The sequence below is a fragment of the Phalaenopsis equestris genome, unplaced genomic scaffold, assembly GCF_001263595.1.
Source record: "Phalaenopsis equestris unplaced genomic scaffold, ASM126359v1 Scaffold000746, whole genome shotgun sequence".
NCBI lineage: Eukaryota > Viridiplantae > Streptophyta > Magnoliopsida > Asparagales > Orchidaceae > Phalaenopsis > Phalaenopsis equestris.
The window spans coordinates 58,707-73,085 of record NW_018165186.1 but is presented as its reverse complement, the minus strand read 5'-3'; the positions used below and the strand labels follow the sequence as shown (position 1 = coordinate 73,085).

At 31.3% G+C, this 14,379-nt stretch overlaps 1 protein-coding gene across 1 annotated transcript in view; it reads left to right on the top strand.

The window, feature by feature from the left end:
* The window catches only part of LOC110030655 (AT-hook motif nuclear-localized protein 10-like), a 37,990-nt gene that overhangs the window by 5,799 nt on the left and 17,812 nt on the right, over positions 1 to 14,379 (top strand). Inside the window, exons 2-3 of the mRNA XM_020733481.1 lie at positions 123 to 175; positions 11,008 to 11,139. Of these exons, the coding sequence (XP_020589140.1) occupies positions 123 to 175; positions 11,008 to 11,139 (185 nt within the window). The remainder of the gene's footprint in view (positions 1 to 122; positions 176 to 11,007; positions 11,140 to 14,379) is intronic.

Here is a 14,379-nt window from a genome sequence, read left to right as displayed (position 1 = left end):
TATATATATATATATATATATATGGTTAGGCATTTAGTTAGTTTTTATTAAAATTTTGAGCTAAATGTGACAGATAAATGTCATAAATCAGTTATATATATATTTTTTATTTTCTTATTTAGGCAATGCTGGACAAGGGTTTACACCACATGTTATTACAGTTTCAGCTGGAGAGGTTTGTCCTATGCGAATTTTTGATATTTATGATCTTCTACTTAGATTTTCATTCATTTCAGAAATCTTTTTTTTATTGAGCCGAAAAAGACAAATATATCAGTAAATATTTTTTTTAATATTATGATATTCAGTGTTTTTTAAAATTTTCATGTGTTTTTATGGTTTTGTTTTTAAGGCTCCAATGAATTATGAAACCTTAGATTTGAGACGTGATTAGCATTACATAGTAATTGATTAAGTTCAATCATAACGTTGTATAATGCCTTTTGCTTCTACAGTGGGGGCAACTTTTGTCTTGTTTGAGGCTTTATCATGTAATAGAGCATCTACAAAAATGTCCTAACGTTCCTCATTCTTATCAATTTTAGATGGTCCATATTTTCTTGAAATACATTGTTATTTACTCCAATTGTTTGTGCAAACACTGCCCTCGAGTTTTCTTCAGTGAATGAGGCAAATTGCAGTGAGATGCTGAAAGGAAAAACATAGTGCCTATAGCTTAAAGCTTGTGGAGAGGATACAAGGGGAGGTAGAGCAAGATCGGTTAAACGAGGGGAAGATAGGAGAGGTAGAGGGAGAGATTTAGTAAATGAGAAGTGCTGGTCAGAGATAGCGAATTAAGAGTAAGATTATGGAAGAATGCTTAATTCTTTAATGCTAATAGCATAAGTTTGTTGCAATCTAAAATGCCCTGTTTAATTGTATGGTTTTTTGTAAAAAGGGTCTATAAGAGTGGAATCCACACCATCCAAATCATCAAGTAACATCAGATGAACTATGCTGTTATTTGTTTGGTTTAGTAATATTTTCTGTTTTGTTCTGGTGTTATCCCAAGAATAACTTGTCATACTCCTTATCAACTCAACCAGGCTGTGAAGAACTCTCCTCTATGCAGTTGAGTGTGTGTGCTCTTTTGAAGATATGGAATGAAGTGTTGCAATTCTCCATGGTGTCACAAGAGTAGGATTCTTTCACTTCTGAGAAACTCTAACAATTTTAGTTCCGTTTTTTGATTTTTGCATTAGAAATTTATAACCCTTTCAACCTTTTTAATCACGAACACTACAAACTAGGTTTAGCAGTTTGTTAATTTAAAACTTCATCTATTAGAAAATTAAGAAGTTTCCTTGTGGGGTCGATACGGAGATTTTAAGTCTGTATATTATTTGGGCGACACATATACTTATGTGATTTTCCATTGCTTTGCAACAGTTATAGACATCAAATTTTTGACATCGTTGTCGGAAAATGAGTCAAAGTTTTTCATTTGATAATTTTAATTGAAACACTTTGAGTTTAGGTTTTGATTTATTTCTATTTTTCTTATTTTTTTGTGCTCTTGCTATAATGTTGTTTTGTTCCTTATTTTTGAGAAATTAAAAAATAAAAAAAAAAATTATTCCATCTTTTTATCTATGTTCTTGTGCTTTTTCATGTTTAGTTATTTTCAATTAACGTGTTTTCTTTGTGTATGTTTTCCTTGTTTTTTATTTTTTGTTAGAGTAGAGTCACTTGTGGGGAAGTTGCATGCATAGGATTGGATTTGACTTCATGTCATTCCACCGTGGCATTAATCGTAAAAGAAAATTCGAAAAATTCAAAATCAAAGAAATGACAAATCCTCAAAAAGACCATTTGAAACCTCTAGAGAGTATGCCAACATACCAGTATAGGAAATCTATGTGTGTATCGGTTATTTTGCTATAGAAGCCAATACATTTGAACTGAGACATGTGATTATCCAAATTGAAGCCAAAGTGATAGCTATTTTGCTGTAGAAGCCAAATCATTAACTGAGGTCTAAACATGCACCTGAGACATTTCTTTGAACTGTCACTTTCAGATGTAATGGTGTCTCTAATGACGTTGTCAGAATAAGACTATACCGATTCTCACTTAAGGATAAAATCAAGCTGTGGCTAATCTCCTTAGCAACAAAAGCAATCACCACTTAGACTAAATTAGCTTAAAAATTCATGACCAAAATAGTTCCCTCCATCTAAAATGACCAAACTTAGGAATGATATCACTTCTTTTACCTAGCTATATGGAGAGTCGATTTACAAAACTTTAGAGATGTTCAAAGAAATACTTATTAAGTGCCCACACCATACTCTACCTAACTGACTGATCAGAGAAACCTTTTACAATGGGTTGATGGGATTCCAAGGTCGATGATGTCAAAACCATTTGACGAGGTATATGAACTGATTAAGGAAATATCAACTAATAATTTCTAATAGCATTCTGAGTGAGGTACACTTAAGAAGGTAACTATCATGCACAAAATTGATGTTTTGACTATCCTCGCCTTTGTAAAAAGTTAGATACTTTAATATTAATTCAGTATCAGGATCCTTACCAACCGATGGGATGACATTGACTAGTAGGAGATCCTAGCTTTGCTGCTTTGAAACCCTTGAATATCATAGGAAACTAGTTTAACAATCCTTATCCAATATCTATGATGCAGACTGAAAAAAGTACCCAAATTTAAATTGGAGCAATTACAACTTAGGGACAAGAAACTAGTAGCGGGAAAGCACTCAATCCAACCCTATAAGAAATTGGAACCACCAAGGCAGTAGTTACCTTAGATAGATTATCCACCACGATTCACCTCTAATTCTTAGTTTAAGGGGAAGAGACCATCTTTTGAGGAAAGTGTGTTACAGATGGAAAACCACCTAAAAAGCCATTTTGTAACCATAAAGAACACGAAGAATTTATGGAGAATGAAATTGGATAGCTGGCTAATTCATTGAGTAATAGTCCCTAATGGACACTCCTTAAACTTGTAGAGCTAAATCCTGAGTTTGAAAGATTGGGTGAAGAACCTTCCCTAGATTTAAGAAAACCCTCATCTCCTAGGATAGTGCAAGAGAGACCGCCGCCACCTTTTTTTCTAAAGGCTTCAGAGATAAAAATTAGACCAACAGTTTGTCAGGTTTTTGGGGGGTTTTAAGAATCACAATCAACATTTTATATGCTAAAATCCTTGAACGGATGCTCAGTTGTGTAGTTTGAAAGAGATCCTTGACAAGAAAAGAAAACTCAGAGATTCTGAAACTATTGCATTAACTAAAGAATATAGCATGATCTTATAGAAGAAATTATCATAAAAATTTAAGGATCCAAGGAGCTTTACCATTTTGTGTGCCATAGAAAAAATATTTTTTGGGAAAGCTCTTTCTGACTTAGGAGGTAATATCGGCCTCATGCCTCTATCTATTTTCAATAAACTAGGATTTGGGAAGGTCCAACGCACCAAAGTGACCCTATTGTTATTTGACTGATCTTTGACCCATTCTAGGGGGTGATAGATGATGTGTTGGTGAAGGTTGATAATTTTATCTTCCATATTGATTTTATTGTTGTAGACATGGAGAAAGATAAGGAGATTCATTATATTTGGCAGACCCTTTTTAGACACCAGAAAAACTATAATTGATGTGTAAAAGGGTGAACTGATCATGATAGTTAATGATTAGGAGGTGACTTTTAATGTTATGAAATTAATAAAATAGATACAATAATCTGGCGATAACCAATGTCATATAGTAGATGTGGTTAGCAGGGGTTGTTGATAGCCTATTTTAGAATTTATGGAGGTAAACCTAGTAGAGGAAGTAATCGTTGAGGATTGTAGCAAGAATGCTAAGGAAGATCCCCTCTACTTTTAGAGACAAACCTTAATGTTGTTAGGGATACGGTTGAGCTTGTGGACATGACTGCCAATACCAAGCCTTTAGTATCGTTCATGAAAGAATCCTCCAAGTTAGATGTGAAAAGTCTCCCGATGCACCTCAAGTATGCATCATTAAAAGAACCTTTTGCTTGGCCTCTCATTATTTATGCTGGGTCGAATGAATTACAAAAGGGGAAGCTGATGAGTGCCTTGGATTAAGAAGTATTTTTTATGTTTGATAGTCCGAGTAGACCCTCGACATATTCTTTGCAAGATTATTGCCGATGTAAGATGGGGAGATCATAGAAATTATGAATAAGGGTGTGATAATGAACACATGCTTTCAGGAAGATTTGAGGCGTGACAGAGATTTGATGACTAGGTAATCCTCCAGGATAGTTAAATTTTAGGAAAATTAATCAAAGATCATGGAAAATGCTATTTGATCTTGGAGAAGAAACATAGGATTGATTTAATTTGGTCGCGTTTTGAGAACCTTAAACTAAAGGCTACTTGAGAGACAACCCAAACATTTTCTTTTACTTTGATTCATGTTTGATTGTGATTTATTTTGGTTTTTGCTTTGAATTTGCTTTGAATTTGTTTTGTGTGCTTTTCATTTGATATGTGTTGTTTTAGGTTATTTAAAGGTCTTACCAATTTTGAATTTAAGCGCATGTGTATTGAAACTATGTTATGAACTCTTTTGATCTCCCTATGATTTGCCCATATTTGAGATATTCTAGGTTTCATGTGTGATGTTTTGCTGGAATTACAGATGTGAATGTTTACCATTTCTATTGATTTGACATACTTGTAATTTTCAATTTCATGTTATTGCATGCTACCATCTATTCGTTCTTGCAATCTTTTAGGTGACATTTATATAATAGAAAATTTAATTGAAAGAGGGAGTGATACATGTATACTGGCCTGAAAGTAATTTACATACCTGACTTGTAGATTTAACTTTAGAGTATTGACTAATGATATGATTCCTGATGATTTGATAATGATATATAATAATTTCTTAAGAAGTGTTAATGTTATAATTGATTTCCTAATGATTATGTCATTCACCTTAGTTACTTCTCTACATGATTCCTAAAATGTAGCAGAATAAATAAAAATCTGTATTTGAAAATATTAGTTAACTTGAGATTATTAAGTTTTTAAATCCTTAGCTCAAACAATTTATGTGAACTATAATTTTTAAATGGATTATAATATTGAGGGATTCATACTAAGTAACTGAGAATTGTCAATTAGGGGAGATTAGATATTTAAGATTATTAAAATACATGCTTAACTAGATATACTAATCTTTAGTAAAGTTTAAATCATTTTTGGGCTTAACATGAAGAAAAGTAAAAATAAGAAAATTGTGCAAAACCATGATTCAAATGAAAAGAAAAGAAAAAAACCTGGCCAGTCTGTTGAGAATATGCTTGAGGTTGAGCATGAAAATCAAAAGTTGTTGTCTAAACACTTCCTTTTTAATAAAACTTAAAAGATTTTTAATAGAGTTCTTAAATATTATATTCAGAAAAAGGTTAAGTAATTTTGGGTTTTTTAATAGATAATTAATTGACTTTAAAATATTTTTGAATAATGAAACTATTTTAATCACACTAGATTTGGTGCTTTGAGATCTGCTTAGACTAAGAAGGAAGTGAATTAAAAAAAGCTAAGTTATTGGAGATTAATAGAAATCTAATCCTGAGATGATATTTGCTTAACATTTATTTTGATTATAAAGTCTTCTTAGAGAATCAGAATGCTCTATATGACAACTTTCATTTAAATTAGTCAAAGTTTAGATATGAGATTATTTAAGGGCAAGTAATATGTAAGATTGGGGGAATCGATGTGAATCAAATTTATGATATTTTTTTTTGTAATCTCATGTTCTATTTTCTTATTATTATAATTTTATTCTTGTTGAAGATTTTTTTGCTATGTTTTGAAGGTAAATTGTGTTGAGCATGCATCTGGAAACTAAAATACGAACTTGTACCAAACAATAGCACCGACGTCCCCATGCCGCCCAATGACATAACAACATTATAATACGACATAATACGCTAGCTTGTAGCATAATTTTTTTAGGCTCAAATAGAGGTGGCAGTATTATTTCAAAGTCTGCAGCATAATCATTCCAGACTTTGGTGTCCCAACGCCAAGTTTTTCCCAAGCGTAGTTTTGGCAAGATTTTGGAGGTGGTTGGGATGTGGCTATATAAGGAGACTCTTTGGGCCCAATTAGGGCACCTGTTAGCTATTTGGAGGCCTTATCTTCTCAGGTTTTAGGAGTTTTTGGTGTGTCATAGTGTTTTCTCCGTTAGTTTTTCTTTGAAGAAGATTTCTAGGGTTATTTTTCTTAGACTTTTGATAGTTTGTGAGGAAGAAACCTGTACACTTGTACGAGGGAGATCGATAGAGAGCTTGCATTGTACGAAGATGATTGCTTTGTATTACAAGGGGCGATTGGCTTGTATTTGAGTTTTCTTTTCCTTTTTATGTTTGCTTTAATATTTTTAATGGAAATTTTTGTGTTTTCTTTTCTCATGCATTATAGCAAATCTTTTTCATACTTGTATTATGTAAGACGTGATGTTTTCATTATTTTATCATTGAGTTTTTTTTCTAAATATTTTTCTATACTATGAATTTTATATGTTGGTGTGTTAACTTTTTAGTTTTAATTTACTTCTAATTTGACCAATTATGAAGTTAAAACATCTTGTGATCTGGGACTTATAATCATTGACTGAAAGAACAAGTAAGGTTTACACATCCACCTAGTGAAGTAATCATATTGGTAGTAGGAGAGTGAATCTAGATGGGAGACTATAGGATTCCTGGGATGCCTTGCATGATTAAGCCACCTCAACAGTAATAAGGATTTCTAACACGTTTCTTATGACCTAGACATAGGTGTAGGAGGATTTGTCCCTCATTGTCAAAAATAATGTTGGGAACTCATAGAAAAAAATAATGAGGAATCACTATATCGGTGTCACACTAGTATGAACATTTCACCTTTGAGAATCTCTAAAAACTTTAAGTTCTATTTTTTTCTTTCTACATTAGGAATTTAGAACCTTTTCAACCTTTGCAATTATGAACATTGCAAGCTAGACTTAGCGGTTTAGTAAATTAAAATTTCACATATTAGAAAGATTGACACGTTTTTTTTCGTTAGATTAATACACAGACTCTGATTTTGAGTATTACTTGATCAACACGTATATTTTCGTGATTGATAAATTATTTCATAGCAATTTTGGACATTAACACTCCTATACCATTCTATAAAACATAACACTCATCAATCCCTATTAGTATCAACATTGGCAACAGGTTCTTCAAGCTCTCTACTGGTAAGGGAATAAACTCGAGGTCAAACATGCTGTCTTGGTTGGACTTTAGTAGGAGCTGAAGTAGTAGACTATCCTTCTCCGCCCACCTGCATTTTTATGTGAAGGAGCTCCACCTGATTTATGTTCTTCTGAGGTTTTCTGGCCAAGAGACGGGTAGTATCTAGCTATGTGATCAGATTGACGATACTAGTAACATGTATGAGAGCTTATCAAACATTCACCTTTATGTTGTCTACCATATTTGACACATGAGGCTACGGTACTGTGAGTCCTTCACTATTGACTCCACTTGACTTGAAGTTAGGCTTCTTCCCACTTGATCCCTCTGATAGAACCACTTGTTCTCTTTCATCCATATATTTCCATTTGTGTGTCTCCTTTTTGAGCAAGCTGATAATTAATTTCTTCTTTTAGCTTGCTCCACTAACACCAAGTATTCATCAATTTCCAAAGGCACTATCGGTTGCGTGATCAAATCCTTTAATTCATAAAAGAACCTATAGCTTTTCTTTTTTAGTAGTAGCTTTTAGCTGTGGTACATACCTTGATAGTGTAGTGAGCTTTGATTCATACTGCATGACTGACTTTTCTCTTTGCACCAATTTGATAAACTTGTCCTGCATCTGTCCTCGAGTGGATGAGGGTACAAATAATTCTTTAAAAAGCTCTAGAAAATCCTCTGAACTTACCATCGTGTTGGGTATGTCCCCTAACCTGTCCCGATGTTGTCATTGCCACCATTTTTAATCTTCTTCATTCATCATAAATGTAGCTAACGATTATTTTCTTTCCGCCGGACATGAAATGATGTCTAGTATCTTTTCTATCTTCATCAACTGGTTTTTTTCTTTAATTGAATCTTCGGTTCCATTAAACAAAGGTGGATATAGATCTTGAAATATATTTAAATGCTTATACACAACAAATGTATCGCTCCCTCCAACCTATGGCCCAGACTTGTGAGTCAACTATGTCATTGCTGTGATCATTTGGGTTAGGGCATTGATGTTCACATTTATTGTAGGTGGTACTTAATTTTTTATCAGACTTCTCTCATATAACGTTTGGTGCATTCATTTGCCTGAATTAAAATAATGATTTAATATGTATTAGATTAAATTTTCAGTTTTATTATTATAAAATTTTCCTATAATTATGATATTAGCTCTTTCATTAATATTGTATTAATTAATTCTATATCTTATCTTTGATACTACTTTTGTCACTACCCAGGCAAAGCTTGAAGTTTTTCAAGACGAGAATATAGTCGGATGGTATTAATTAAATTTCTTTTAATTTTTCATTTTCAATAACAATTTATAATTTAAATGAAAGGAAAGAACCACTAAATAAAGTAATCTAAAGTAATATAGTTAGATTTACTTCATTTTTTGTTGTCCTTGTCTCTTCTTCAAATTTCATATATTATTCTTTTCTATTTTTAAACTACAGTAACGTAATGAAATGGGAACTACATGCATGCCAGTTAGAAATACGATAAATCAATATAAAAGCATTACACGGTTTACCTGTTTTTTTTTTCAGATATGATCATTCACGATAATTCATAACATTTAATGCATTTTACTATATATGTGACATGTCTAATATCCTTTTATATCTGTACAACTATCATAGGAGCACCATTTAAAATTTTATCAATTAAGCAACGTCAATATTAATATCCTTTTCAAATTACATGCATGGGTATCTTAGTGTTCTGTTATTAGTATCATAAAGTGGGCTTCATCATAGCCAAGCACTCACATACAAAATAATCAGAATACTCAATCTAATTCTTATTTATATATTATTCAAGACATATTATAATACATATAATAATGCAATACATGAATTTATGTAGTATTTTTTTTTTATTTTGGTCTTGCGGTATAAATGTTAACTGAATGATTAAGAGTGCATTAGATTTAGAAAAAATCAAATACTATTATAATCTAAAATTACAAGTACTCATCTCGAGCTTTCCATCCTATGAATAATCCCTCTTAACTCTAAATATTCTTTCTTCTATATTTTCTGACTAATTAACATAGGTCCAAATTAATATTACTCCAACTAAATATTTAAGCACAAATATCAATTTTATAAAAGTGATTTAATTTAAATAACCCTAACATGCCTTCGTAAAACTTGTGCGGTTGATTGGTTTTATTTTCTTTTGTCCTTTAACTTAAACTCTGATCAAATTATAATTACAACACTAATTCTTAAAAATTTAATATTAAATTAATAATAAATTTAATTAAAGTAAATTATATAATTAAATCATAAAGTAATAAACCCTTACGCTTTTTCACCGTCTTTCTCTTTTGCACAAGAGACAAAATTGATTTCAATTTTCCTTTAATCATTGATTCAACAACAACAACAACAGCAACAGCAAAGCCTTAATCATTGATTCAATTCATAATATTACTATTAATATCAAACTATTAATTAAAAAAGAAAATATTTAACATGTAAGAAAATCCTAACCATTCCTTCTTCTTTTTGTATGAAATTAATAATTTCGATCTTCTAATACTTCAAACTAAAAGTTCTTCAATTAAAGTTTCCTCTTATAAATTAATAATAGCTAACATTAATACTTATAACATTTATTTAAGTTAAATAAATTTGAGAATAAAATTTACTCTAACAGAGTGAAGTAGAACTTTGTTTTGCTGAGAGCTTCTAACAAGGATTTTGGATGTTGTTGTGGATTCATTATTGTCTAGGAGAAAGGCTTTGAGATATGGGAGAGTATACGGAAGAACATTTTTATTAGTGTAGAAGAGTTAGAGATAGCAGTCAACACAATACTAAAGGATAACTAGCCTCCCATAAATTGAAATTAAGGTTAGCCAAGCTCCAAGATATTCCATTATCACCTTTTTTTTTCTTCAATGAACCAAAACTCTTATTTCATTTCCATACTTTATTTAATCAAATTACATCAATTCTAAGCAAACTCAATTTTAAAAACCTAAGAAAATAGGAGGAGAAGGGGATGGCAACACAAAGAACCGCCACACTTCTATTTAGACTAATTTTAAACTTCCAAATTTTAAATCTCAAAATTCATATGTAAGCTTTAATATATTATTTTCTTTTATTTAGAATAATTTTAGAACTCTTTGGAGCATATTTTGCCAACCAAGCAAGTACATCGCACTAGAAGTTGAAACATATTTGAATACATAAGAGTGGTTCCAATCATTGTAGCTTTCATCCTGATTGTACTTTTTTTTCTTTACTTTTTAGTAAATGTCCTTGTAATAATATTATCATTATCTACTTAATATATGCTACTTTTCAAATAAAAATGCTTTCAACTTAGAGGAGTGTATATTGCTTGGTTGATTTTATTTGATTATTACACTAGTCAAATTACCTTTTAACTCATCGATGTGGTCATCTAGTGTTATTATATCATCCCTCCAGCAACTTACAGTCCTTGGAGAAAATTAAATCCAAGCTCCTTTACATTTTCTCCTCATATCATAGGTTCAGTCATCATTATCATCTGAGGTTATTAGGCACGTATGTGCAGGTCTATTTATATTTGAAGATAGCAACATAGCAGTTTGGTTTCCAATGTTCACATGTCAAAATTACGTAATTAAATATCAAAGTTATTTTTTAGGAAAACAAGTTCTTGATATGGCAATTTTTGTCTTCTATTTATGAGCAATCAGATTCTGTTTAGTTAATTTACGTAATTATCTTCTAACTTGGGGACATATGGATAAATGTAAAGGATCTGGTCAACAAACTTGTTTCGGTCATGCAACAAGGGAAGAGGGCAGTTTGTGTTCTTTCTGCCACTGGTTCTATTTTAAATCCATCCTTCCGCCAGCCAGCTTCGTCAAGTTCCAATGATACATATGATGTAAGCATACTTACAAACATTCTTTATTGGGAATTTAAAAATTTATTTTAACTAATTTTGGGCTATATAGTAACAATAGTCACGCTGCCTGTATAATGCCAGGTTATTGTAGTATCTACTTCAGAACGAAGCAATAGGTTTATAATAAATATGTGGCTGTACAATACTCATTATAACTGGTTTAAATGCTGATTTTATTTTATGGTCATGATTTCATGTTGAGAATTGGACCTAATTTTGGGTCCTATTGAAAAAAAGGGTATATTGAAGATGTTCAGGGGTTTATTTATAAAACCTTGTAATACCCTATTTAAGCCCATGTTAGCCCATGTTATGAATGAAAACCTTGTAATACCCTATTTAAGCCCATGTTATGAATGTATAATTTATTTTTTGGAGCAATTATTTCATTATTTCAAAAACCAAATCTCATATCAATTTTTTTATTTACATCCAAATTTCATCCATAAAGGATGAAACTATATTTTGAAGTGGCAGAACTTTAAAGTACAGTTAGAAGTCTTTTCTTTGATTTAGTACAAGTTTAGATGACTTATGATTTACTGGTGTTATATTGTTTAGAAAAATGTGATTGAACAATTTTTATCATCCCTTTGTCTTGTTAATTCAACCAGAGTTAATTAAATGCATTGAAATATGGTAGATTGCAACGAGTGGTGGGTTGAGGGTTGTGGTAGATTGCTATGGGTGTGGGGGGAGCTATTGGTTTTCTTTGCATTTGGAGTTAGTCTAATTTGAATGAAATTTAAATTTGTCGAAAATGGGCATTTTGGGGTATTCCAAGTCTCCTATATAAACTTCATATTTAATTTACTTCAAATCAAGCAGCAAAAAAATTAAAAACCAAAAAGATCAAAAACTTTGTATTTCCATTTTTTAGTCTTTTAAGAATTGTAACCAAAAAATCCATTAGTGAACATTGACTAGTGTTTTGATGACGTTCTTGTCTAAAAGCTTATCGTTTAATAAATCAATTCTTATTGTTTATAAAAAAGTTTAGATAGGCTTTTGGTTTAAAAGAAATTCTTAGTTAAATCTGCTCAAAGAGCTCCAAAATGCTGCAAATCTCATAGCTCTGGTTTTCTTGAATTTTGCTCAAATCATGAGGCATGATCCTAGTGCTGTTTCTATGAAACTTACCTTGGTCATTTTGTTTATGCTTTAAAATTAAAAATTATGTTCACGAACCGGAGTTCATACCTTATAGTCGTTTCCTAATATCTTGGCTTTGAATCTTTAATGATGATGCAGGATGGTTTAGACTTAAATTATTTGGTGCAGTAAGAATGATGCTATGTATATCATGCAATAAACTTCACAGTTCACGTACAATTAAATATGCAAACTCATACCCACTTTAGATGTATGCTAGTAGTTATGAGAATAGAACTCAAACAATAACACAATAATTGAATAAATCAATTTGAAGAAACCAATGATAAATTCAAATCGCACAAATCAGCCAGCATTTGTAATTTACTTGCTACAATTAGAATATTAGTTATATTAAATTTTAATAAAATTAGTAATGCTCAATAGCCAATAATAAGATATATGAAAGCCCTTAGATTAACGACAGAACTAAACAGTAGAAAAATTCATGTCTCTCGCTTGTACAAGATGATGACTTACTCTCAAAATTACATAGTTTTACTTGTACCGCAAAAAAATAAAATCACTCGTCCAATTTGCACTCACATACAAGATTAAAAACTAACAAAAAAGTATTTGAAGTTATTCAGTTACATGCATCATACTATTTATTTATGTATTGTTGATCCATAGGCTAGTAGATATATTCTTGAAACCATCAAATTTAAGCATTGATTTTATCCAAAGCCAATATCTGAAGCAACAAAAATTGAAAGCGCCACAGAGTGCATATACTTTCCATGAAATAATAGCCACACTTCTATTTTGATGATAACAAGTATGCCACAATAGATTTTAGGGGCATTTACATGCATACCACCTTATTCCTAGCTAACATGTATACCACCAATCTTTCTGAAAACTTAAAAAATACCATCATTTTAACTTCTAAAAGCACAATTAAGGTTTTATGTATGTAAAAATTTATTTTTAGATGTCAGATATTTTAATACCTAAGAATTGAGTGGTATATACCTAAATCTTCCTAGATTTTATCCATATAGCCAAGTATATAGCCATCTTGGAAATTGTTTTTTTTATGAGATTTTCTAAAATATTGATGCAACTTAACATTGTATGGAAGGTTCCTTTTATGAACATTAAAATCAATAAACCAAGAACATCAAATAGAATTAATATTAGTTATAGCATTCATTATGTATGTATGTATGTATGTATATATACACACACATATATATATGTATGTACGTATGTATGTATGGATGTGTGGATGTGTGGATGTATGTATGTATGTATGATGCATGCATGCATATACATACATACATATATCTATATATATATATAGATATATATTTATATATATATATGTATAAATATATATACATACATACATACATTTATACATTTATAGATATGTATAAATATGTATAAATATATATTTATATGTATGTATGTATATATACATACATACATACATACATACCTACATACATACATGCATACATGGAGAGAGAATTACATAGATATATAGATGACACTGGTGCTGTAACTCTACCTGGCGGCGCTCCCTGTAGTTTTTCCTTTCTTCTCTTCATGCTCTTCTGATTTCTAAGGTTTCCCTCTACTTTTTGATCGAGTCGGATCTTGTTTTTTCAAATTTCCTTTTTTTCGGATTGGGATTTTGGTACTGTTCTATTGGTTTTTGGCGATTATTTCTCTCCCCATGAACCTTCTCGACAACCCTTTGGTCTTAAATCTTCTTCTTTTACTGAAACAGTAGCTCAAGACTGTGCACCAAACCTTGGGGATAGCCTTGTGTTCCGTCAAGTGTCTCATGATGCTTTTGATGGAAAAGGTGGCTGTAATTTTTTTAAAAAGGCTAGTAAGAAAAGGGGCAAATCTACTTTATTTAGCACTGAACAAGAGGTATCTTGCTTGGCTGACTCATGCAAGTTTACCCTAGTTGGGAAATTTCAACATGGACATTCAAAGATGGAACTCATCAGAAAAAGATTTGAGGATTTAAGACTTGTTGGAGCTTAGAAAGTAGGCCTATTTGATGAGAGACATGTGATGATCCAACAAACCAAAGAAGAGCAATATGCC